At 36.6% G+C, this 27,604-nt stretch overlaps 2 protein-coding genes across 4 annotated transcripts; one reads left to right on the plus strand and one right to left on the minus strand.

The window, feature by feature from the left end:
• Window positions 1–1,984: 1,984 nt before the first annotated feature.
• Window positions 1,985–4,905, minus strand: LOC144573353 (pentatricopeptide repeat-containing protein At2g30780-like). Of its 2 annotated transcripts, XM_078323116.1 has the most exons (4): window positions 4,441–4,900; window positions 3,999–4,177; window positions 2,995–3,890; window positions 1,985–2,324 (listed from the first exon to the last, which is right to left on the minus strand). In XM_078323116.1, the coding sequence occupies exons 1-3, from the start codon at window positions 4,843–4,845 to the stop codon at window positions 3,071–3,073; spliced, it is 1,404 nt and encodes a 467-aa protein (XP_078179242.1). In that variant the 5' UTR covers window positions 4,846–4,900; the 3' UTR covers window positions 1,985–2,324; window positions 2,995–3,070. The 2 variants fall into 2 exon arrangements, with proteins under 2 accessions (XP_078179242.1, XP_078179241.1); XM_078323115.1 differs by having other exon boundaries at window positions 2,995–4,177; window positions 4,441–4,905.
• Window positions 4,906–14,078: 9,173 nt separating this feature from the next.
• On the plus strand, window positions 14,079–20,526 carry LOC144573171 (LEC14B homolog). Of its 2 annotated transcripts, XM_078322879.1 has the most exons (10): window positions 14,079–14,478; window positions 15,153–15,575; window positions 16,311–16,430; window positions 16,706–16,783; window positions 17,229–17,405; window positions 18,017–18,094; window positions 18,175–18,344; window positions 19,109–19,264; window positions 19,977–20,037; window positions 20,135–20,526. In XM_078322879.1, exons 2-10 carry the CDS (start codon window positions 15,186–15,188, stop codon window positions 20,303–20,305), a joined length of 1,401 nt encoding a protein of 466 aa, XP_078179005.1. In that variant the 5' UTR covers window positions 14,079–14,478; window positions 15,153–15,185; the 3' UTR covers window positions 20,306–20,526. The 2 variants fall into 2 exon arrangements, with proteins under 2 accessions (XP_078179005.1, XP_078179004.1); XM_078322878.1 differs by lacking the exon at window positions 14,079–14,478 and having other exon boundaries at window positions 15,068–15,575.
• The last annotated feature ends 7,078 nt before the right edge of the window (window positions 20,527–27,604 follow it).

Here is a 27,604-nt window from a genome sequence, read left to right on the forward strand (position 1 = left end):
TTTCTTCCTCTACTCTCCATCCAAATTGGGTGTAAGATGCTTGAAAGTATTTTAATTCCACTGATATTGGATTCGATAATTTTGACAACAATCGGTGAACAAAATTTATATGAAAAAGATTGTTTTCATGCAGCCATACAGTGTTGCCATCACTTGATTGTTTTTTGTACCAAAAAGATGCGAAGTAAACTAATGAAAACAATTGCAAATTCAATGATTTGTTAAGATGAACAGAAGTTCAATGATGGATTTTCGTTGCAAAATTGAAACAAAATATTGTACGGCAAGCATATGCCTCACAGTTATTGTCTAGGATTTAATGAGTGCACAAGTAGCAATCCATAGAGCGCAAAACCAATGACATTTCAGCTAAGCATTGGAAGATAAGAGCATCTACATCTCTAAAACTCTTGAAGTTTCTAATCTGATGTGGTAGTTTCTAAACGAGTTTCAGGGATGCAGATGGGTTTCTTATTTAGTAATTTTGCTTCAAAGTTTCTTAATAAGAAATCGTTTATAAACTCTGACATGACTAAATAATTCGCTGAAATTCTTTTCTCCTGTAATTTATTTGCTGATGTGGCAATTAAGAAACTCTAATTTTAGTTTCATGAATGTGAGGATTTAGAAACTTTCAGAGATAAAATTTCTAAAAATTAGTTAACAGTTATTTAGTAACTCCAAGAATTTTAGAGATGTATATAATCTGAGATGCATCATGCAACAAGTCTAAAGGCTCATCCATTTCAATTTTCTTTATATAAATAAGGAAATATTTTATATCCCGGTGAAGTGAAGATAACTTTAGTCTTCATGGAAAGTCACCCTCTTATACCTGGCGACGCCATTTTCCTTCGTGTCAGTACCTTTTTGACATTTCCTTCCACGCATCAGTAACAGTAGAGTTGCCATTTCTGACTACGCGTGCCTTCTTTAGATAGCACTTTATTGGTAGTTCCAAGAACTTCATCCATTTTTTTTGTGGTCATTAGCTGAATTTTTTTTTTAAACCACAAATTTTGATGAAACCAACATTATTATTATTATTACTATTTTTTACAAAAAACAAAAGAACTTGAAATGCCATTTCGGTCCTAAATTTTTTTTTTAAACCGAAATGACAATTCAATCCGAGATATTTTCACAATTTTTCAACGTATTTTTTTCTTGAAATATGTGAAAACGACTCAGACTGAATTGCCATTTCGGTCCAAAAAAAAAGAGAAATGACATCAAGGTTCTTATGATTTTTGTAAAAATGATTTGGTAAAATCTATTTTTTTATTTATGGTTCCTAGAAAAAATTCCATTAGCTGGACAAAAGAAGAACGCTTTCATTTCTAGGATTGCATTACATTAAATAATAAAATTTTCCAATTTCTTTCTAAATCGGTATGTATTTTCTGTTAATTGTACAGGGAAGCTCTTACTGTTCATGTCACTGACACATGAGATCCACACAAAATGAAGAGAACTCCCAAAATATAAATAGTTACCAGTCCCAACTGTCAGTGACGCAGTCCTATAGAAGCTCCTTGTTACACTTACACCTAACCAGTAAACTTCAGTGTGTTGAAATATGAGCAACGATTGATGCAAAAGAGTATAAGCAGACCAAAATCCAAAATGTATTCACAAAGAGAGGCATTTAAAAGGTGGGATCGCTTAAAAATTCTTTATCTTGACAATTTGACAATCTTAAAATAAAGCTTAATTATAAAATTCAACATTATAGACAATCTACATTATCCACATATCATGTCTACAAAAAAATTCTCGATTTAGTGTTATCTTCAATGTACATCAAGTGGTGTGAAATTCAAAATTAACAGTCCTTGATTGTTAGAGACTATCTGTGTCCAATAACATACCAAATACTTCTCAATTTTCATTTTCATTTGGGTTTTTTAAAAATCATTGTCAATATTGTCAAAATAACCATTGTTAAGTGATCCCTCATTTAAAAAACAAATAACAATAGTGGAAAAAAGTGATTATTTCTCTCATTTTTGTAAATAAAAAAGAATATCTACAACTAATAAATATACTTTGCTCAAATAGAGCAAACAAAATTGTTGACAATTTTAAAAATGAAATTAAACACGGAATAAGAACTTTATTAGCTCTGCCTTTGATTATCAAAACTGAGACTAGTATTTGATATAACTGAAAGTGAAGCAAGCATTGAAAGAATCTTTTAAGGATTCCTGAGTTCTAATACTACAAATTACTCACATTTCTGTGATTGAGAAGGTACGAACAACATACCAGATCAGGCCTTCTTCAAGCAGGTTTACTACCGGTCAAAATCTCAGGGTTTTACACTGCCAACCAAAAAGGAAAATTCGGATTAGACAATTAAAAACAAAACCATTTCAAGTACTCAACAAAGAAAACCATTTACAGACACAATTATTACTAGAAAGAAACCAAAACTATTACCTCTGTTTGTCAGGTATATATGAAAGTTCAGATTAGACAATTAAAAACAAAACCATTAAGTATCCATGTTTTTGGTTCTTCCTTTCTTTCTTTTTGTTTACTTTTACCACTATATGTGTCGATATACTTTAGTATTTTACATTTACAATAACCATTGTGTACACACATTTTCAGTTTATTTTTCGGAGGGTTGTGATAAGCAGCACTAAAAATGAATATTGAATGCCAAAACACGGACATTTCTATAATAGCACAATTTGCAAACCACAAAGATAATTTTCATGATAAAATATTAGAGTATGTGTAGAACTAGCTTTATTACTTTCATATAATTAAATTCTCCAACCCAAGGAATTAACATGCAAGTGAACTATGAGGAATAGAAACTTTCACAAATATTGTTTCAGGAAAGATTCCTTACTCTATCCGTACCGGGTGCATGGAAATAAGGTTATAGAGAACAAGCTGGTTATCGGTCTTCTCAACATTAATATGACTTAGCTCAACTAATATTAAGACAATGTAAATTAAAAGTTGAGGTCATAATATCACCTTAGCAAATTGCTAGATGACCCAAAAAAGACAGGATCAAATCTCCTTTTCTTTCAAACAAACTCCAACTACCAATTTACTGCATTACTGCTTCTCTAGGAAACTGAAACCCATATTTAAACATCAAACCAATTACCATATCCATCTCCAACCTCCTCCCAGCATTAGAAAACCCTTTGTATAGTACCTTAAGAGTATATCTATCCCGCATCGGCCAATACGAATCCATCTTATCAACTGCACAACACATCTCCCTTAACCGTCCTAGGCGTGAGTACAATATCATCTTGCACCGGTACAGATCCTTGCACAAACTCCAACCTGCTTTCTCGGCTTGTTTGATGAAGTGATCAAGCCGGTCAACATCACCACCCTTATAATAGACAGCAAGAATTATCCTCATAACACGAACTGACCTTATGACTATGTTCCTTTTATATGCATCAACAATGAGCCTCTCCATCTCATCTATTGAGCCTTCTTTAGCATAAAACTTAATCAGAACTACATGATCATGTGGGAAATACTCTTCGGCTCTAATTAATCTAACCAATTCTTCAATCTTTTTGAGCCTAGACTCACCTCTGACCTTGCTGTATGCACAAATCATGGCCTGAATTAACGACCTCTGTTGAGCGTGTACCTCCTCCTTTACCAACTTGTACAGCTTTTCCATTTTCTCCAGTCTGCCAGCAATAGCATAGCCACGTAGCATCAAAAGACATATTCTCACATCAGGCTCCTTCAAAGAACTAAATATTCTCTCCATTTCATCCCATCTTTTGCTTCTCAAATACCCACACATCAATATGTTGTAGGTTTGAGCAGTGCGTGGTATGCCAGATGAATCCATAGCACTGAGAACTGACTCCATCTGATCGACTAAGGTGTTGAAGCTATAGAGGGATAGGAGAATATTATATGATACACTGTCTGGCCCAAATTTTGTTTTATTTTTTAATTTATCAAACAAAGAGATGGTATAGCTGAGTTCACTATTGTACATGAATGCAGTCATGAGTGCATTGTAGAGGATGCAATTGTGAGCAGTAGAAATAGACTCGTAGAATAATTTGACAGCAAGAGAAAGGTTATGGGCCCGGCCGGCCAGAGCTATGGCTGATGCATACTCCTCTGTTGTAAGAGGAGGAGAATCTGGCAGATTCCTTCTCCAATAAATAATCTGGAAAACAAATGCTCTTAATTTGGATACAAATTTTTGCACGAATGGTACTCCAAGAGCTACTTCTCAGTTACTGGTAGAGTAAATTGAAATTTTCTGCAAAGAAACACAAGGAAACTAATCTTCGGCTACTGTTCATCTATTATAAGAATAAATCTTTCAATTCGAACTATGCTTCTCGCCAATCATAATTTGAAATATGATACGAACGGTAGAAATGCTAGAATCAGATAAGAAGAAGAAAAGCACGAAACAAAGAGTACCTGAAGAGCGAGCCGTGGTCGAGGTTTAAACAAGGAGAGCAACTGGAGAAAGAGAAAATCATCAATGGAGAGGCGTACAATCGATCTGACCGAGTCTGATTCAAGCAATGATGCGAGATGAGACGAGGCATCGTGAGGTGAACAAAGAATCTCCTTCGCAAGAGAAATAATCGTGGAGCGAGTGTGGTCGGCAGTGCTGAGAGTTGAGGCCCGAGGAATGGAATTAGAAGCGCGGCAAGAGGAGGAAGATTGAAGGAGAAAGGAATGGGGGGGTTGAGGAGGTGCGTGATCGGGGGTGGGTTCGAGGGAGAGAAGAGAGGAGGTGGGATCGCGGTGGCACAGGCGGCAGTGGGGAGAGAAAAGGTAGTAGAGAGAACGAGGTCTTGAGAGTGGGCTCCTTGCCATCGAGAGGCGAGCAGGCCAAGCCGCCACCGGATAGCGCACGGGAGAAGGGGTTTCTAACAAACTTCCAAGCAGGATGGAAAACCTGATCGATCGCGGATCCGCTATGAATTCGGATCCCCTCAGGCCTCACCGCCTCAGGGTAGAATTCGTGAATCGGGACCGTTCTTTAACTTGGCACGAATCTCAAAACATAACCTCTGTGTCTTTAATCTTTATAAGCTATCGGATTTCTTTTGGTCCGGCTGGACCTAAATCGGGACCGTTCTATACTCATTGTACGCCTCAACTCAAGTACATGAGGGGGCCCGGATCGGCCATGAATTCCTCTCCAGTTTAGATTACTGGAGAGGTTCAGAAAGGACCATTTGATGTAAAAGAATGTGGTTTGGTTTGTTGAAAATTCACTGAATTTTTTTAATCTTTTGATTTTCTACTTATTTAAAAAAATAGTAAACTTTTTATAAAAATGTAAGATTTGATCCTCAAGTGCAATTTTTATACAAAAATTGCATTGAACGATTCATACTAATTGTTTGAACTTTAAAAATAAAAATTTAAATTCATAGTGCAAATTGATGCGCGCCTTGCAAATTACCGTAGCCTCATTAAAAAGTTGGAACCAATTAAAATTTTAATTCAAAAGAAATAGAATTTTGTCGTTTAGTTATACTTAGCCTTAGCCCAAATATTTTGTGGCTTAGTTTTTAGCAAATTTAGCATATTTTTGGTGCCTTGCTAATAGCAAGCTTTGGTGGTTTTATTGCATGTTACTCATTTTTGTTTTGTAAAGAGTGATAATGAACTCATTAGGCTAGATAGATAAAAACTGGTCTTTGTAATTATTATATTTCAGCAATGAAATGGGCATTTTTTGCCTTTTTAAAAAAAAAGAAAAAGAAATAGAATGAACAATATAAAAGAAACTAATAATAAACAATCAAGGATAACAATTAAAAACAAGTTTAATTGAACAAATTAGTTTAGTAGCGGCCATTTTTATTAATATCCCTAAAAAAAATAGAAATTTTAAAAATAACCCTATCCCTCATTTTTTTTTAAAAATGCCCTGACCGCCTGGGCCCAGGGCGGCCCAAAAACCATGTGAGGCGCCAGCCCCTGGGGCGGCCCACAAGGCAAGTGAGGCGCCACACCCTGGGGCGCCCCATAAACCAAGTGAGGCGCCACACAGCCGGGCGCCCTATATTTTAATCTGATTTAAACCCTTCGTTTTCTGCCTCTGTCACTTCCCGATTTGAGAATTTTGCTCGAGGCAAGAAACTGAGTGAATAGGTATGTTTCTTAATTATAATAATTAGTCATCACTGTAGTTAATTTTGACTGTTGTAATTACTGTAGCGTACTGTACATTTACTATATCGTACTGTAGCAAAATTGTAATTTTTTTAACTTTTTTTTTAATTATTTTTCAATTAGTCATTTATTACTGTACCCATTATTATGTCATGTAATACTTGTAAATTTTTTTTTTAAAATGTAGTTTGTTAAAGAAGAGATGTTAGTTGCACTGTATATCGGCGGCAAGCTAGAAATGGATGAAGATGGCGTGCATTACACGAAAGAAGTCGCATTTGGCTTCGAGATTAATGAAAATACCACATTTGAGGAACTGAAGCAGCTAATATACGAAAAAACATCTGTAAACCCCAACAGGTATGAAATAGAATTGGCTACACGGATTGACAACTCACGCGGGGGGGGTAGACCTTACTTTGTTAAGTTTCCAATAACATATGTCAATTTGTGGAGAGTTGTGTATACTCAATTTGTAGCTTGTGGGGTCCCGGTAATGGACATATATTCGAAGATGGTTCCCCGAATGAGGGCCGGACCTTCAGGTTATGACAATCAGGGGTACCATCAGCACTCGGGTTATGACAACCAGGGGTACCACCAGCACTCCCCTTATGACAACCAAGGGTACCACCAGCACTCCCCTTATGACCACCAGGAGTACCACCAGCAATCCCCTTATGACAACCAGGGATATCACCAGCAGTCCCCTTATGACAGCCAGAGGTACCACAGCCCCGGTTATGACAACCAGGGGTACCACAACTCCCCAGAAAATACTGAAGAGTTGCCACCATCATCCAGACAGACACCCATAATCCCTAGATTTCCAACTATGCCAGAGTCAGGACCGGTACCCGTTAATCGAAATGATATTGATATTGATGTTGATGCTATTGATGCTATACCAGAAAGGGAAATGGAAACGGGGGACGAATACCAAGGGGTTTGGGAAGCTGATGACTTATCAGATGGTGATGCAAATGTACCAGGTTTATCCAGGACAGAAAAATTCCCGATTACAGGTCGGGGAAGTAAGCATCCGGTCGCCACATTCAACGACACCACAGCTTTTGAAGAGATAGACATTAGTTTCTTCGGTCCTCGTGTTGAATACAATAAAGAACTTGCCGCAGGGCAATTTTATACCAACATAGACGAACTTGTAAAGAAAATAAATGAGACTCATGTTCACGGCAACTGGGAATGTATAATACACAAAAGGGACCGAACAAGGTTAGTTGTGCTGTGTAAAACTCACCCGCGCTGCGAGTTCCGCCTTTTTGCAACCCCTGTGGGTTCAAGGGAAGCATGGATGATTAAGAAGTGTGAACCACCTCATACATGCAAGTCTGCGTCCACAAGGACAGACCATGCGCAGCTGATGACATCACTAATTGCCGATGCAATTGAGGAGGACATTAAGTTGGATCCATCGATGAGCATCAAGGCGGTGACTATGACCGTCAGACACAAATACAAATATGTAATCCCAAAATACAACAGGCTGTGGAGAGGTCGTGAACTTGCTATCTGCAGGATATTCGGTAGTTGGAAGGATTCGTATGGCTATCTAGCACCATTGCTCCAGGCCATGGCAAGTACAAATGTCGGTACCGTATATGAGCGATGGCATGGCCCTTTTTTTGATAAAGACGGAGTACTAATAGAGGGAGCTCAACAATTCAAGGGCATAGCATGGGCTTTCGGTGCTTGTATCCAGGCTGTGCCATACATCAGACCCGTTATCAGCATTGATGCATGCTTCATGTCTGGCCATTACGAGGGGAGGATACTGATAGCATGCGCATATGATGCTGAGAACCAGCTGTTGCCTTTGGCGTTTGCAATTGTTCATAAAGAGGACGGCGAGAACTGGGGATTCTTTATGCAGTTTTTAAGAAGACGGGTGATTGGGGAAGGGAAGTTTTTCTGCGTGATATTGTTAGTGTAATAATCTAGAAGTCAATAATACGATAATTTATCATAAAGCTTTGTTCATGAATTGGATGATTAATATCATTTTGTTGTCTTGAGTATTATTGAATTTATGGATCATGTCGAGTTCATGACTGAAATTGTGAAACTCCATAATATAGATAATATATACTCTTAAAAAGTCACTGACCAAGGTAATTAGCAGGAACACTAATTACCGCGATAAGGTTAGTATGTGGATTAAAAGATGGTTAAGTTTTACAAACCACCTGACACGAGATGTCATTTTAATCACATAGATACATGTTCTAGAAACATGGTATTTGACAGACCCCGAATGAAACATTAAATAGAATTGTGTTCGTGTCATTTATGTTTTCATTCAGTGTCACGTTCTATAGTATGAGGTATTTATCGTTCCCACTGAGAAATATGTATGTGTGATTGTTATCTAACACTGTCCGTAAAAAGCAGTCATAACGGTAGCTTTTCCATATGTATAGCTTAGCTGAGGAAGTGATAGTTTACCAAGAATACTATTTGTCCCTCGTATCTCTATACGAGCTATAGCATCACTGGGCCCCTTGGTAGAGTTAGATTATCTGCTAGCGGTATAATTACAAGAGTAATTATATTTGATAATCTGCTCAAGATCAAGAAAAGATTCAGTTAGCAAGGATGACACACATCTACCTTTAAACTGATCTGATAGCTATGAGACAGAAGAACAGACACAAGTAAATTGTTTACTGGATCGTGATATTGTACAGTACAACATCATCTGTGTAATTGAATGGTCATGATGTGTTGCCAGATGCCGCTCATGATTATAGAAGTTAAAACAGTTTTAACTCTGTTTACCAACATAACACAGATCCTATTGGGTCACACCATATATGAGCTACTCGGAGAATCTTACTGATTAATTATAAATTGATTATAATTAATATTAAGATGGTTATAATTAATTATACATGTTATAATTAAATTATAAATGTTATGTAAAAATAACAAGAAAAAACATTGGTTAATTTATAAACGTGTGTGACATGTTGTATAAAAGTTAACCAGTTAATTTATAAATGTGCAGGACACGTTGTATAAATTATCGAAACAACAAACCGCAAGAAAAATATATATATAATTGTTCAGAATAATTATACGAATATTATTTGTGTTCGGGTCGAGGGCATTCGGGTCTTTTCAGATTCGTCCTTATCCGCATGACATGTCATTGATCCTATCCAGATGACATGTCATCAATCCTATCCACAAGGGAAAAATGGTCATTTCACACCTATGCCACCTTGCATGTGTAGAAACATGGAGAAGAGTGTGGAAGGGTGTGGAAGGGGTATTTTGGTCATTTCACATATAAAAGGATGAGGTGTCAATGGCATACCTTGTAAATAGGCCGAACTTGGAGGGCATTTTGGTCTTTTGCAACCGACCCTAAACACTATAAATAGGGGTGGAGGGGTAGAGAGAAAATAGCTAATTTCATTCGTACCGTTTCGTGTCGAAACGGATCGGTATTTTCTCTCTTTCTCGGTTTCTCTCCCAAATAGTGTTTCGGTTGAGAAAAGAAAGTTATACGTAGTTGACGTATAATCTTGCGGGTTATTGTGGAGTATATTTACGGGATCGATGAATAGTGTTTTACCGAATTTAGCAGTATGTCAGTTTTGCATATTGATGAAACTGAGCAACCGAAAATTCGTGTTTATGGGTTTTCGTCTTTTCCTCGTGAATAGTGTTTTTGCAGAATTCCGCGGTTTACGGTATTTCTGGCAGAAGAAATAAACCGCTCTCCGGTTAGTCCTGGTGGATAACCGATAGAGGTATCACACGTGTGATACTCCGAGTCGATTCCTTCCCTAGTGAGGCTCTACTCGCTCGGTCTGCATTCCAACTGTGATTTGGAAACAAGGTATAAATATGTTATATTAATCTATTTAATTGGTAAGTAGATTAAAGTTTTAGAAATCAATCATGGAGTAGATCTGTAAAAAGGATTAAATTGGGTTTTGATGCCAAAGGAATACTGAAGGTGGACCGCCTTGGAAAGTTTCCTGACATACCCCGTTTAATCCTGAGCTTAAGTTGGCCGTAGAAATTTTTGTTCTACGGTCATTCCGCACCTTAAGCCTAAACGGGTTTTGGTTAGCACCGTGAAACCCCAACAGATATCAGACCAGCACAAAGGAATAAAATATGTTTTTGATCGTGAAGATTACGGTTGGTCAACACGTACTGGCCAGTGTGTGCACAGGTTGTGTATGCAACACGTTGCGGAGAACCTTTCCAAGGCAACCGGGGGCGACGAGTGGGTTCAACGAACATTTAGATGGAATTGCAGAAAGAAAAAGCCGAGAAGGGTGGTAGAGATGACTAGCAGTTTTGCAAAGGTACATGTATTTCAATTGTTTACATATATTATTGTATTTTAAGAGAACGATTTTTTCAGTACAATTGTTTACTTACATTATTCTATTTCCTTATTTTTTGTGTAGTACATGCCAAAGGCAAATCTCTACCTAATGAAGGTGGGCAAAAATAATCCCCGAGATGTCAACGAAGATCCAGCATACGAGAAAATATATCAATCCCGTGATGGAGGTTGGCGTTGGGGAATTATGACAACCAACGGGTCCGAGTCGCTGAATGCAGTATTCAAGCAGAGCCGGATGTTGCCTGTGGCTGCAATTGTAGAGGACACATTCTACAAGTTAAATGCCTGGTTTCAGGAACGGCGTGCTAAGGCCGCAGAATTAATAAGGATGAACCAGTCATTTTCAACAAGGGTGGAGGAGAAACTAAGACGACACAGGGACAAAGGTGCAACTATGACCGTTATCCCGATGGGTAATGATGGAACAGAATTCGAAGTGAAAAATCCAAATGAGTACGTTCCTACTAGCCGTAAACCAGATGGGACTATGGTGTTTGTCAAGAGGGCTTGCAAGTACGTGGTTAAATTTGGAGATGCCAGGGCGGTAACCTGTACATGCCAGGGACCCCAACTAAGTCACATACCCTGCAGTCACGTGATGGCGGTATGCTGAGTGAGGAACTACTGCGAGGATCACTATGTTGCTGACATGTACCGTACCGATTACCTTGCTTCCACTTGGGGTGGATCTTTCCATTCTTATCCCGATCAGCATGAGTGGCCTGCATATGTCGGTGATAGAATACTCCCTTCAGAAGGATGGATAAGAAAGGGGAGGAGGAGACACAAGCGTATTGTAATGACCATGGACGAGATGGGTGGTAGGCGACCGTCGGGAAATCGGGCTCGCCGTTCTGTTTCTGACTGGCGCACGGCAGGTATGTAGCATTGTACGAAATTCATTTATGATTTTATTATATTACTAACTGAATTGTATTCTTATTTTCAGATGCCATAAACGCGCACAATGAAAGAGAAAATGCTAGAGTTGTTGCTGAAGCAACTGGTAGAACACAACCCCCCTCCCCCGAGCCAATCATCTAGTTGCCAAGCCTCTACAAGTAATGCCGCACCTGCAGCTCATACCAGTACAACTAGTCATTTGTTAGGTTTATTGAGACGTCGTGGTAGGGGCAGATAAACTTGCTATTTTGCTTGTGTTAACTTTTTTGTTTATTGTAATATATTTCTGACTGTAGTATTTTGACTATGGGACTGCTGTATTACATTGGCGCGCATTATGTTGACATTATGTTTTATTATTTCATATTCATGTTGGTATTATGTTGTTTGCACTTTACATTTCTTTATTATAACACAGTTTAATAATACAATTAAAGTTCAACAATATAATTAAAAGCGTAACAATATAATTAAAACCATTAGATGTTCAATCTATTATAAAATATGCTTGGAGACCAAATTTTACATTTTTTGGAATTTTTTTACTATTTATTAAGATGGTTTGAAATCGCTGTTTTTTAATGGTGCAGAATTTTAATAAAAACAGCGATTTTCAAACCATCTTAATAAATAGTAAAAAAATTCCAAAAAATGTAAAATTTGGTCTCCAAGCATATTTTATAATAGATTAAACATCTAATGGTTTAGATTTGTTGTTTGATACACACTAAAATATAACCCCGGAAGCACCTCGGCCGAAGTGCTTCCGGTAGCCATACACATAATATTTTATTTTTTGACATACACATATACATAAACCCTAAACTTTTTTCACAAAATTATTCAAATCAAAATACTAAGATTTCTCTAAAAAAAAAAAAAAACACATGAGGCGCCCTGGGGGCTGGCGCCTCACTTGTGCTATGGGTCGCCCCAGGGGCTGGCGCCTCATGGGGAATTTTGGGCCGCCCTGGGTCCAGGCGGTCAGGGCATTTTCAAAAAAAAATTGGGGACAGGGGCATTTTTAAAATTTACATTTGTTTTAGGGATATTAATAAAAATGGTCGGTTTAGTAGTGTGTGTATTATGTTTACTAAGAGAGCTTGGCGAGCATAACTTCAAAATATATGAGATGGATCTAAATTATTAAAGTCAATTTACTTCAAAAGTGATGCACGTACATGCAAAGTTTTGTTTTGAATTCACTCGTAACAAAGTCAAGCGGTAAAAATAACTCATAAAACTTTATTTTTTTATTGCTGGACTCTGTACTGAATAAATTCAAAAAAATTAAAATTTTACATGTACACACAATACTTGTAAAATATTTTTAACAATTTGAATCTGCCATTTGAAACCAATTCAATTAATTTTAGAATTATGCTCACCAAACTCTCTTAATAAGCATAGCACGCTGCACGTGCTAGATTTACTCAAATTAATCAATTAAACAGATACATCAATCAAGCACCTTAAAAGTACATGCAAAATAATAAAACAAAATAAGTAATTAAGAACTTAAACATTAACAACTGATCCAAAACAATGATAACAGTAAATAATAATAACTAAACATGTATCGTCAATTGAATAAATGTATAATTTAAACATCGTAATAAAACAAAGAGAGGGTTCCAATGCCTCATCTTTTTCATACCTTATCATAGCTCATATTTTATATTTTCGTTTTCAAAGTTCAAATTGTCGATCTGAGCTGTTCAACATAATATTTATACTAAAATATGCATGGAGATGAAATTTTATATTTTTAAAAAATTTTTTTACTATGTTTTAAAATAGGTACAAAATCACTGTTTTTAAAACGTTCAAAAAAAAGTAATTTTCTACCCATTTTAAAAAATAATAAAAAAATTCCAAAAATTATAAAATTTCATTCATAACCATATTTTAGTATATACATCATGTTGACGGTTCAGATTGACAATTTGGACTTTAAAAATAAAAATATAAAATAAAAATTATAATAAAATGTGAAAAACATGAAACCTCCCTCTTAAACAAAACCTAAACTTAAAACAATTAGAAGTTATATATATAAAAAAAAAATCATCCATCGGCAACCATTACGATCTATGAATCGCTGACATGTGGACAACATGATACGCATTCTAGGGAATTCATATCCTCTGAGATATCTCAAACTTTGCTTGACTTTATGGAAAATCCTAACCGTTTAAATACTTTGTGCACGAATCTAAAAGCACACATTCTAGAGCCACAGCCTAGAGCCACAGCCGGTCAGGCAAAAGTTGAGATATCTCAGAGGATTAGCACTCCATTCTAGAGCCACAGCCTTGGTCCAACCGAATTCGTATCCTCTGCATTAACTCAAAAGAGAATCTTTTGAGTTAATGAAAACGAACCATCCGATCTATTTTAAAATTCGTGTGGACTAGATCCGCACTAATATTGAAAATCTCCTGTGTTAAAATCAGACCGGCGGATTGGTTCCGTTTAAAATCAGACGGTCAAAATGAATCAACTGAAAAGATTCCCTTTTGAGTTAAATGCAGATGATACGTTGCATCAACTCAAAAAGTTAATGCAGAGGATACGTGTTCCAACCTTGGTTTCCTTTCTTTCTTTCTCTGTTCCCCGTCTTCACTCACTCCGACGACGAGATTTTTCCCGCTGTTTTGTCCGTTTTTTCCCCACCCCGTCGCTTCGCCTTTACTCCCCTGTCAAATCATCGAACGCTATTTCTCTATCCGCCGTACCTCTTCTCGCTCTCTCGTCACAGCTCTACGCTGTCACGCTCGCTTCAACTCCTTGCGAAACATCACGCTTCATAGCGATTTGGGGATTTCCCCTGTCCTTTCTTACCCCGCTCCGATATCCCTCTCTTCCTCCTTGATACTCTTTCAGGAGGAGATGGTAAGCGGGAGGCAAAAGTACCCTACAAATTTCTCGGCTTTTTTTTCGGAGATATGAAATTTCTACCTAACCCTCAATTTATGTTTATGTGCGTCAGACAAGATAGGAGAGGCCTACTCGGTTCTCACTGACAGGTAAAAAAATGTTCTTTTCCGAAATAAAATACCAATTCAAGCTGTTTGTTCAGTAATTCATTTACTTCATTGCCAACCCTTATCCTGAATTCCACTATCAGTTGTAAATATTCGTGAGCTGAATTCAAATTATCTGCAGCCAGTGAATTTCCAACTTATTTCTTAGAGATTCGAGCATCATTTTCTGGATGCTTCTATACTGAGAATTGCTGTGGCATTAGTTATGCTTGTTCAATTTGGTCTGGACCTCTACAAGTAGGCATTTTGTCAATTCTGTTGATTTAAGCTTCAGAATTAAAAAATTTATAATGGAGGCATAATCAATCTGAACTGGGAATGTTAGAGGCTTTGCACTCTAAGATGAATCATACAGAATATGTCTGTGACAAGCCAATTGCATGGGTAATCATTTGTAGTATATACATAATATGTTGTGATAAACCAACTGAAGAATATTGAACGGATCCTGCAAGTTAAAACTGGGAGAATTGCAAGAATAAATGTGATTTGAAATTGTTCAAGGAATATTTGCTTAAGTTGCTAATCTGGAAGTAGAAACTGCCATATGCAGTGCTAATCAATTGCAGGGATGAATATGCTCTTACATCCATTATTATTCCGACTTTGCCTGAGAATCCATATTTAAATCTTTTACATTGATTTTAAATTCACAGGTGCATTCCACTTCTTCTCTTTTCTAACTCCCCATGCAAATGGGATATAATATTAGCAAGCTGACAATAGATAATGAAACAAGCAAGCAAGCACAAGCTAGTCAGAACCAAGCATCGTACATGGATCAAGAAATGTTTCAGCTAGACAATGAGATTTTTCACACATGCATGCTCAGATCAAGGCCCAGTGAAGGCCTCTGCAAGGCCACCAGATCCAGGAAAAATAATATATCAACGTTCAGGATGTTGTCTGGGAGAGAAATTTATTCTGGTAAAAATGGGGGCTTCTCAAAAGCTGATAGCTCATGTGTTCTTGGACGGTGTTTGCCGGTTGATGGCCCACACATAATCGACAAGCAGAGTACGCGTGCTTACGTTTCTCGGTTCTCTGATGATGGATCCCTTTTGATTACAGCTTTCCAGGTATGCCATGCAGTTACGTTTTTGTTTTTTGGGATATTTTTGTAAGTACCACCCAACATTTTACCTATTTGAAGATGGTCCCGAGTCTTTGGAACCATATGAATAACACAGAACCTACATGAAAGAAAGATTGAAAACTCGTATAATTTACTAAATGGAAAGTACCCTGAATAAATCCAACGAAAAATTAATAATTGAGTTTTCAGCATTGCAGTTATAACCTACGTATCTACTATTTAGAGACATGCAACCACTATGCAAATAAGATCCAGCATTGCTTCTCTCCTAAATTTCTGAAAACTATACTACTAGCATCAAACATTAGCTTAGTCCGAGGATATAGTTTTCATTCATTACATGTTGATAATTGTTCCTCTGATTCGGAACACGCTTTAATTTCAGCACATATATTGAACCAAAATCAAACAAATCAATGTTAAATATTTGGATTTTAAGTTTATATGAACTTCTTTGTATAGATTAGATTGGGTCAATATGATACAAGTTTGCAAGGACTTGGTCATTTTTGCTTGACTTTCTTATTTTTCTTGATAGAGTGTGTCTACATTTGGACAAATACGTTATAGATGTTGAATACTCTATAGAAATGTCAAGGGTACTTACAACAAATAAGTAAACCGTTGGATGATAACTTTAAGAAGAGAAGAGAAAATATAAATTCCCTTCTTCCACTTATGTGAAATACAATTCAACTGATGTACATTCATTAATCAGGGAAGCCATATTAGAATATATGATGTTGAGCATGATTGGAAAGTGCATAAAGATATAATTGCGAGGAGCATGAGATGGACTATTACTGACACTTCATTATCTCCTGATCAACAGTTTCTAGTAAGTGCGTATTTGCATGATACCATTTTGTTTCAATTTTCTTATCAAAAAGTCACAAGGAATAGGTTTGTAGAAAGAACGAGGGACGATGAATGGAACATAAGGAATCAAAGGATACAAACTTTATTGATCATTTGTTTTTCCTAATGATCACCAATAATTAGAAAGCATCTCAAAAGAGTCGTTTTGTTTGCAAGAGTCATGATGTGAATTGCTTTCTTTATTAGTAAGTTTATGTATAACAAACTGTGTTTGACTATTTTCTCAAATTATAGGTATATTCTAGCATGTCGCCAATTGTTAATCTTGTCAACATAGGCTCGGCAGCAAGAGAATCACATGCTAATATTACTGTATGCTCTCTGTCCTCTTATTTGCTTTTTTTATTCACATATACCCTGAAAATGTAGATAGTCCAAATACCCTTTCAATTAAGAAACTTCATGCATATCCTTAAAAATATCCATTAGAATTACAAAGAATGAAACCTCACATGTTTAATTGCGGTGCTTCCAAATACCCTTTAAAAATAAGAAACTTCATGCATATCCTTACGAAACACAGGTAATATCATCCATTAGAATTACAAAGAATGAAACCTCACATGTTTAACTGTGGTGTTTCTATAGAAATTAGGCTAGGAAGGGGTATGTAAGATATTTTTCATGTTACAAGGGTTACATGTGATATTTTGCATGTGTATGCATGATATTTGATGTTTTGTGGCCATATACAGAACTATACCTGTAATAACGAATACCTGGAGGATGATTAGTAGTTAACAATTTCTTTTATCAGGATATTCATGAGGCGTTAGATTTTTCAATGCATGAAGACGTGGTGTATGCCTTTGGAATATTCTCTGTCAAGTTTTCATCTGACGGACGAGAAATTCTCGCAGGTAGCAATGATGATTCAATATATGTGTATGACATCCATGCCAATAAAGTGTCCTTGCGCTTGGAAGCTCATACGGTACGTAGAAGTAAGAGTTAAATGCCTACAACAAAACAATTGTTGGTCCATACTACTGAATCATCAGCTGTAGCTTATATGTAAGGAAAATTGCATGATACTCTTTTCTGTGTTGCTGATATGGATCTTTTCTCTAGTGAAAATCTCAGATCCCAGAAAATCGTAATTTTATCATTCATGACAGGATTTGTGAAAGCAATCTTTGAGAACTTCTTGTGAAATCTAATTTTGGAGTGTTGCTGTGATGTTCAGCATATGATGTTTTTGCTAAATGAGCTATTTTCAAATTTATGCTAATTGTATTTGCAAAAGGAACCAGTTAGCAAAACTGTGGAAAGATTCTTTTGTTTATATGAAATAATTAAAGGAAAGAAAAAATACATGCATATTTCTTAAATTCTTTTGTGGAAGTCAGTTTGTTACCACATTTGTGGAAACACTAATTTTAGTATTTGATCCTGGTTGCTGTGTATTTAATTCTTTTGAAGCACCTCAAGTCAAAAGAACACAAGACAAAAACAAAAAGCAACCAACAAAATTGGACTGTGTTGGGTATGCTGACATTACATTTTCCTTTTCAATCAATTTAATTTTTTTTTTTTTTTTGCTAGGCTGATGTGAATACAGTGGCATTTGCTGATGAGACGAGTCATCTAATATTTTCTGGAAGTGATGATGGTCTATGCAAGGTAACAATGCTGATATGTTTGGGCATTACCTTTTAAGATATTTACTGGCTACAAATATGATGTGATGATTTTGTTGTTAGGTCTGGGATAGGCGTTGTCTTAACCAAGGACAAGTGGCAGGGGTTCTGACTGGTCATTTGGAAGGCATTACATGCATTGATAGCCGTGGGGATGGCCGCTATTTCATTTCAAATGGAAAAGATCAAACCCTTAAATTATGGGATATTAGAAAAATGTCCACTACTGATCGGTATGTAATAAGTTCTATTATTGGCAGTTAGCTACATTTCATTTATGTTCCCTTTTGGCTATGCAGATGGATTTACGTCTTAGTGAGGCATCAATAAATCCCTTGATTGCCTTTCCTGCAGTTAAATGAAAATTATCTTGAACCCTTCAAAAAACTAAAAAATATCATGTGTACCTCTCTAAAGATAAGTTCTTTTAACGATGTTCATCCACATCCATTAGTTGTGTTTACATATACCATGCTTAATTTTTGTTAAATCCATATCATGCAGGTTAGAATTTGCATGTGAAGTTTAAATTAAAATCACATTGAGTATGCAATACCTAAATGGAAAAAAAAAAGTTTATTTAAGTGTAAATACTTAATTGTCATTTTGTTTAATTGTATAATGGAGTGGGGAAATTGTTAGCTTATACTAGAAATGAGGTCGAGAAATAGGAAAAAGAATAAAGTTCCAAAATCTAATGGGGATTGCCTTTATGAGCATGTTTTGGAAGGATCTAAATCAGAGAAACATATATAATATTTTGTTTTGGAGGGATGAGTATGAAATTTCTTAGGTCAAGGAGGTGAGTGAGACATTATGCCATTCTCAATGCCTGAAAAATCCACCAAGCTGGTAATCACTAATCAGAAGTCGAAATAATATAAAAATCCTCAAATGATGTAGGAGTGTTTTGCTGATGCATTGGCAGTATATATTACTGATAAATCATTTCCTCTTATATTAATACTATAATTAGTATTACATTTCTCTCGTGCAGTTCCAGAATTAGGTATTCAAATTGGGATTACAGATACACGCAATACCCACAACAGCAGAAGTTTCATAGACATCCATACGACCAATCACTAGCTACATATAGAGGTCATGCAGTTCTACGTACACTTATACGCTGCTACTTTTCACCTGAATATAGGTATTGGAAACTTTGAATACATATTTTTTTTTTGTATATTATGAATTCGAATTTCTATCTAAATAGTGGAGGAGTGGATCTTTGTGTTCTTGTTGCATCATACATAGAATGGAACATACTAGAAATACCCTTGCTTGCTTTTGAATTTCTGTTATAAATTAATCACTTGTGTATACGTAGGACAATGAAATAAAAAATTTCATCAGTTCTGATCAAAAGCATTTATCACTTTTTTTTTAATCTTGATATATATACTTTTTTTCCTTGTAATGTCCTTTTATTAAATGTACGGACATGAACAATGCAGTTTAGGTTTAATTTCCTTTTCAGGGTCTTTCGTAAAACATACAATCAGTTATAGTTTTCAATCCAAAAATCCAAAGCAGATCTACAGTTCCTGTGAGAAATTACTATCAATTAGAACTTGGAATTTTGATGCTCAAGAATATTTCTGTAATGATCTCTTATAGAGACTTTGTTATAGTTTTTGGGAAAATTTGCAAAATGTTCTGACTAGAAAAAAAAATAACAACGAAGGGCTTGATTGCAATTTTCATTTCGAAAATTTTATAACTTAGCAACCTGAGCTTTGTGGCAATTACTAAATAGTATAGGGTCATTTTGCAAACTTTCTTGTCTTTAATTTTTGTTTCAATATTTCTTTTCACAATGGATACATTGAAAACTCATGTACCTTCTTCTCTTGATTCAGCACTGGAAAGAGGTACATATATACTGGATCGCATGATTCTTGCGTTTATATTTATGATGTGGTATGCTCTCTCTCTTTCTTTCCCTCCCTTTCTGTCATTCTCTCTCTACACAGACACACAGAAAATGATATGATATGCAAATTTGTTTGTTACTCAGGTTACAGGAGCTCAAGTTGCAAAATTAGACTGTCAAACAAGTCCAGCTGCTGTAAGAGACTGTAGCTGGCATCCTTACCACCCGACCCTTGTCAACTGTTCTTGGGATGGGTTGGTTACCAGGTGGGAGTTTGGGGGTAACTCCTATGAAGATGAGATGGAAGTTAATTGATTTGGAGCAAGCAATGCATTTGTTTAGTTGATTGGGAATCATTGCTGTTTAGGCGCTGTTCCTGCGTGCATACACTTGTATGTTTATGTTTGGTTGATAATCCAAAAGTAGAGGTTTACTTTGTAAATATGTGTTGCTGTTGTTGAATGGTGGCATTAAATTTTAGGAATTTAAAATCTTGTTTTGGGCAAATGTAATAAAAGACTGTTTACAATCTGTTCTTCACTTGTTCTTTTCTAGAAACAATCTTGTGCTCTTGAAGCCTTTATTCTCCTAAATATTCCTTTTTAAGGTCCTTGGTCTAAGCAGTAACTTTTGACTTAATTAACTTTAACAGCTTGACTGATTAGCTTTACCCCAAAATTAGATCTTAATGGTCACATAAAGCCAGTGCATTATGTTCCAAAACCAGAATAATTAGTGGAGTTGTTGTGTGGCTGTTAGCTAATGTGGTAGACTGCTAGTTAGCTCTGGAGTAGAGAGGTTACATTACATGTGGTAGTTAAATAGGAGACTAGAGTTGTATCAGTTTTATTTCAAATATTGTCCCAATGCAGTATCTTATCTTGGTCAATTTTCCGAAAGAAGAAATATCATAAAGCAGTTCTTTCGCAGAAGCAATGTGTTTAATATATAGATAGACAAATATAGATGTGGACTCTCAGAGGCAGATATTGGTTGTATACGGAGCGGATTATTTGTATCTGTTTACTCCCCTACTACTATCATATTTGTTTTATTTAAATCATAGTCTCTTGACTTTAAAATTCATCAAATAGACTTCAAACAATGAATTCAAATCATTCACACTTATTAACTCGTATTTGCAATTTTGCATGCAAAATTTATAAATTTGGAAATTCATTTCGCATGAAATTAAGCGGTCCATAATGAAGAATTTTAAGTTAATTCTAATGTATTAATTTATCATAATTTGAAATAACATCAATATTACAATAACCAGACTCTTGTATATTTATTTTAGACAAATATATTGGAAGTACCTTAAATGTGACCTCAATACTTCTGTACAAAATTTCAATTACTAATTCCCACATATTTTATAAAAGGTTCGACACTGTAGTTTTGTGTGCAACTTAGGCACTTGTAATAATTTTTATTCTATTCTTTTACATTTTCCATAGAAGCTTTGACAAGTTCATCGTTCTCTCCCCTCGTATATTTTTTTTTTTCGTGAGACATACTTCTAGTAGAATAGTTCACTGGTATCTAGTCTGTGACAGGTCATATTTGGTTGTAGAGAAATTAATGAGAATCAAATTGCTTACTCCATACTACTTTTCATATTTTACACTTCTTTTTTTTTTTTTTTTTTTTCAGTAATGAACCATGACATTATATTGAGTGAAATTGTCCATCAAATTGAGCATTATATTAAATGCTAACAAAGAAGGAAAGTAAATAGCAGCTACATAATAATATTGAGTGAAATTGTCCATCAATATGAAAATTTCAGATTGTGTTGTAACTACATAAGTGTCAGCAACCCAACATATAACCTTGACTTAGAAGTTAGAAATCCATAATGTATTTTTTCAAGAAGCATGATATTTGTTAAGTGTCGATGTTGACATGTTTGCTCAGGTTGACCTGCCATGGCAGGCTACCACCAACTATACTTGTAAAATTTCCAACTCACGAGCGACCCTAATCTTGTGCTCGACGTAGTCAATATAGCTATCTCCGCCAGGCGTCGGACGATCCTCAAAATAACGGGTGATGAGATCCTTCAGACTGTTATCATCTAGAGATGCTTCCCCTCTCAGAATATCGATGTATTTCTTCTTCATGTCATCATACTTGAATTCTTCCATTTAGCTCTTCTGTGAACTGCTGATATTTACAGTCAACATCATAGGAAAAACAATGATGAACATATTCATAGTATGGGTCATCATCAGAGTGGTAGATAGCCAAGCGCTGGTACTCTGACAAAGCACCTGAATTTGGGAGAATGTGCCACTCCTTATGCCAATCCATTTCCCAAAACTTTTGCATCTCAAAATTAGATAACAACTCGAGTACATCCTTCTCAGAGGAAATCCTTGCTGCACCATCACGATCCCCTTTTAATTGCCAAAATAAAAGCCGGTATTCGCTGACTTTGTCCTCCTTCTCAGCACGATAATCTGACATGGATTCATCGTCTGAACAGGCCTCCTCCGTCTTCGTTTTCTTCCACGCCTCCTCCTCCCCAGCCCCACCCTCATGTTCTCTCTTAGTTCGAAGAGTGCAACGAAGGCCAGCTGATTTGGGGGTTACCGTTGAGAGTTCCAGTTCAATTGATGAAGAAGAGTTACCGGTCAGCAGGGTCAAGAAGTTGGGGCAGCAAGGAATTAAAACTGACAACTGGGTCCCACTCGCACAGAACCAGAGAGGAACTGGAGAGAAGACGGGAGATGAAAAGTAGTGAACCGTTCAAGCGGCATTTTTCAGGTTTTGTTAGAGGTGGTTACGCCAGCTCAAGCGCCTATCGCTGACATGACAACACCAGAATAATTTCATACTTTCTGTAATCAATTTTATTACTTTTCTTTACATTTTACTACGCCTATATAAGGCAATTGCTCCTATGGAGTTGTATGCAGAATTTTGATAATGAATTAGTCGAATTGCTTTGAGCATTCGTACGTTGGTTGCAGCTGGCACCTTCGTTTTTATCTCAAATTACTCTTTCTCTTATCTCAAGTTTGATTCTTTCTGTGATTTTATACATAAACGAGATCTAAGCTCGTTGCAATTGGTATCAGAGCCATCGATTCACATCTGGGAAGCTAAACTGTCACAGCGATGCCGCCGAAAAAAGTGACTGAACATCCGGATGACGGGGGACTGGATCTGGTAGCCTTCAATGAACGGCTAGATCAGATAGTGCGAGACTCCCAATCATCTTCTCAGACACGCGACGATCATGTCATCGCCCTTGAACATCGCTTCCAAGGGGCGGAGGCAAGCATCACCGAGTTGCGGGGACAGTTTGACTTGATGCTCCAATCCATCACTGGCATTCAGGCGCTACTCAGGGAGATGGCAACCCGATTACCAGAGAAGCAGATGGAGACTGGTAATGGTAGCCAAACAGGCACATGAGCGGTGGTGAAGCATACCGCACTAATTTTGATGCTGGTGGGGCCCAGTACCAGGATCAGTCCAATCCAAGAGTTTTCATGCCAAGGGTGGATATGCCTGTATTCGATGGAAATAAAGCTGCTAGTTGGCTCGACCACTGCAAGCTTTATTTTGAGGTAAACCAAACTCCTGAACATTACAAAACCCGATTAGCAACTTTGAGTTTTACAGGGGATGCTGCAGAGTGGTATGAATGTTATAAGGAAGAGTATCCGAATCCAGCTTGGCCAGTTTTAGTTGAGGCCGTGTTTGAAAGATTTAAGCTGAGAAACAATGTAAATCCTGTCATCCAATTCAAAATGGTGAAACAAGAGGGTGATGTAGATGAGTATGTGAGGGAGTTTCAAAGGGCAAAGGCCCGACTACTAGCTGAAACGGGGATTAAGAATGAGTATTTTTTGTGTGGAGTTTTGTGTGTGGATTGAAGGAGGAAATCCAAAAGTCCATTCATTTGTTCAAACCACAAAATTTGAATGATGCTTTCAATCTAGCAGTGGAAATTGAGACAACAATAGGCCCTGGTGATAAGAAACCGACTTTCCTCCGATTTCAACCTTCATACACTCCTAAACCTACCACCAATTTCAGCTCAAGACCTGCAGCCACTAGACAACATGAAGGGGAGGGTAGAAAAGGAATTGAGACATCATTTAACACCAAAAATTTTACAACTCCTAAACCTAACTCCACCCTGACCATAGACCAAAAGAGGGCCCTTGGCCTTTGTTTCAGATGTAATGACAAATGGACTCAAGGTCATAGGTGTAAGAAGGGTTTGCACACTATGGAGGGAGAAGAAGAAGTGGATTTGGATGTTCAATATAGGCAAGAGATGGCTGAAATCAAGAATGAAGATAATCAATTCCTTGAAAGGGAGGAGGAAGACGTGATTATTGGCACCCTTAGTGGTACCAACAAAACTGAAGGTAGTAAGACAGTACAGTACAAGGCAAAAATCGGAGATATTGCCATCTGTGTATTGCTAGACACTGGAGCTTCCCATTCTTTTATCAGTCCCACCTTGGTCCAGACTCTAAATTTACCTACCATTCCAACAAAAACCCTCAAGGTCAAGAGTGCTGGAGGGGAAGAGCTGATTTCCAAAACACTTAGCAAAAATGTCAAATTCAGTGTGCAAGGTCATGTTTTTGAAGCAGATTTGAGAGTAATGGAAGTATTGGGCTATGATATAATTTTGGGAGTAGATTGGATTGTTGAGCAAGACAAAATAGAATTAATGCTGAAGCAAGGAGTGGTGACAGTAGAAACCAAGGGTAGAAAGGTCAACCTGATAACTAAAATATTAGAGGCTGAAATTCAAGTGCTTGACGGAGTTGTTAATGTGATGAGGGAAATCAGGGAGGGAAGTCAGGTGTATTATGCACAAGTCTCTAAAATAGAAGGGGAGGTTGAGAAAAACAGTAAAGTGATACACCCCAAGTTGACTGCTCTCATTGACCAGTTTACTGGTGTATTTGCAGAACCCAAAACCCTACCTCCAAATCGATCCATTGACCATCAAATCATTCTCAAACCTAATTCCCAACCTATTAATCTCAGACCTTATCGATTCTCCCATTTTCAAAAACCCGAGATTGAGAAAATCATAAAAGAACTCCTACACCAATCTCTTATCCAACCAAGCACCAGCCCATACTCAGCCCCAGTGTTGTTAGTCAAAAAGAAAGATTCAACTTGGAGGATGTGTGTAGACTACAGAAAATTGAATGAGGAGACTGTAAAGAACAAGTTCCCTATCCCTCTCATTGATGACCTACTAGACGAATTGAGTGGTCCATTTGAGATTATCAAACGTGTCGGCACCGTGGCTTACAAGCTCAATCTACCTCCAGAATCTCTTATCCACCCTGTATTCCATGTCTCTCAACTCAAGGCAAAGCTAGGAGAGGCACAAATACCATCGCCAACACTGCCAGTACTTGGGCCGAATCTCAATTTGAAGTCAGTACCGCATTTAGTGTTAGATCGAAGAATGGTGAAGAGGAGAAATTTAGCCGTAACCCAACTACTAATCCAGTGGAAGAACCAGTCTCCTGAAGATGCCAATTGGGAAGATTATGAGATTATAGCTCAAAGGTTTCCTGAATTTATTCGTGAGGTCACGAATTTTGTTAAGGGGGGTGGATTGCAACGAAGGCTAGCTGATTTGGGGGTTACCGTTGAGAGTTCCAGTTCAATTGATGAAGAAGAGTTACCGGTCAGCAGGGTCAAGAAGTTGGGGCAGCAAGGAATTAAAACTGACAACTGGGACCCACTCGCACAGAACCAGAGAGGAACTGGAGAGAAGACGGGAGATGAAAAGTAGTGAACCGTTCAAGCGGCATTTTTCAGGTTTTGTTAGAGGTGGTTACGCCAGCTCAAGCGTCTATCGCTGACATGGCAACACCAGAATAATTTCATACTTTCTGTAATCAATTTTATTACTTTTCTTTACATTTTACTACGCCTATATAAGGCAATTGCTCCTATGGAGTTGTATGCAGAATTTTGATAATGAATTAGTCGAATTGCTTTGAGCATTCGTACGTTGGTTGCAGCTGGCACCTTCATTTTTATCTCAAATTACTCTTTCTCTTATCTCAAGTTTGATTCTTTCTGTGATTTTATACATAAACGAGATCTAAGCTCGTTGCAAAGAGAGATGCTCGTCGCCATCATTCCGCTACCTATACTACTCGCACCGATCGATCAATCGATCGACGCGCCGCTCTCTCCCCCTTTTCGTTCTTCTCAATTCCCAAACCCTAGGTCCTTATTCCGGATGAGTGGTATATTTTGCATTTTCCTTTCGTCATATTTTACACTTTGTTTGATAATACGAATCATTGCTTAAATTAATCCATTTAGAGGACTAAGTTGTTGAAAAATAAACCTTTACCTATGAAAATGGACCCTATAGGTGAAATACAAGTGGAATAAGTGTAGATTAAGTTAATTCAGATTAACTCACCTATAATTCTATTTTACTTCTTATTTAACGACGTAAGTGTGGAGCAAGGAGTTTATTCCACCTCTTACTCCACAATCAATCATGACCAAAAACTTACAACCTCTTTCTAGTTGTACTTTTAAAAAATTTAATGGAAGAAGATATTGTCAAAAAAGTAAATTACATTGTTGTACTAACTCGACTCAATGACAACCAGATGCGAATTCACATTTAATGAATGAGGATCAATTGACCCTCATTCATTTTCAATATTTTTTTTCATTTGTACTCTATTTTAATATAGTTTAAACTAAAATATCATGAATAGTGTGAAATTGACCCATTTGTAGTAGAAATTTTTTATATACTTGATTCCATTTACGTTTAATCTCCATATTCTGAAAGTCTGACTTCATTCCTGACGACAACCCTAATTTGAACAAGGAACCAGCAATTCTAAGGTAGCTAATCTACTTGAGTCAATTCTAACCAAGCGATTTTAGTTCGGACTAACCTTATATGTGCAGAATATTTGAGATTCATATCATATTAAAATAAACGGTCCAAATCTCATTCTACCATGCTAATGCTAATGCCAGGTACATGACCGAATCTAAATTCAATGATAAGGACGTGCTAGTTTGTGGAAAATGCAGTATTCTTTCTTTAAAATCTAAAGCTGTTTTTTTTTTGTTTTTTTTGAGAGAGAGAACCGTAGGTGAAATCCGTTGACTGGATCTGAATTCAATGGCAAGGACGTGCTAGTATGTGGAAAATGCACTACTTTTTTATATGTTAAGTTGGCTAGAATTTTCTTAAAAAATCATAAATAAAAAATAAAATTTTATCAAACTAACTTGATTATTTTGGTTTTTACAAAAATCATAATAACCGAAATTTGCAAATTTACAAAAAAAAAAAAAAAATTAATTTTTTGTTTATTTAAATATCTTATGTTACCTTTTTTTTTTTCTGAATTTTCTTCTGATTTTAAAGTTTAATGTTTCTTTAAAAAAAAGAACCAAAATGAATTAAAATAGAGAGAAATTAAATATGTGATTTTCAAATATTTTTAAATTCTTCTCATAAAAATGCTCAAGACCTTGCTCTGACCGAAATGTCATTTCGGTCCGAGCTATTTTCACAGATTTCGATAAAAAAAAATGATGGTAAAACTTGTGAAAAACCTCGAACTGAAA

Source organism: Carex rostrata, chromosome 21, assembly GCF_964058835.1.
Source record: "Carex rostrata chromosome 21, lpCarRost1.2, whole genome shotgun sequence".
Taxonomy (NCBI): Eukaryota; Viridiplantae; Streptophyta; class Magnoliopsida; order Poales; family Cyperaceae; genus Carex; species Carex rostrata.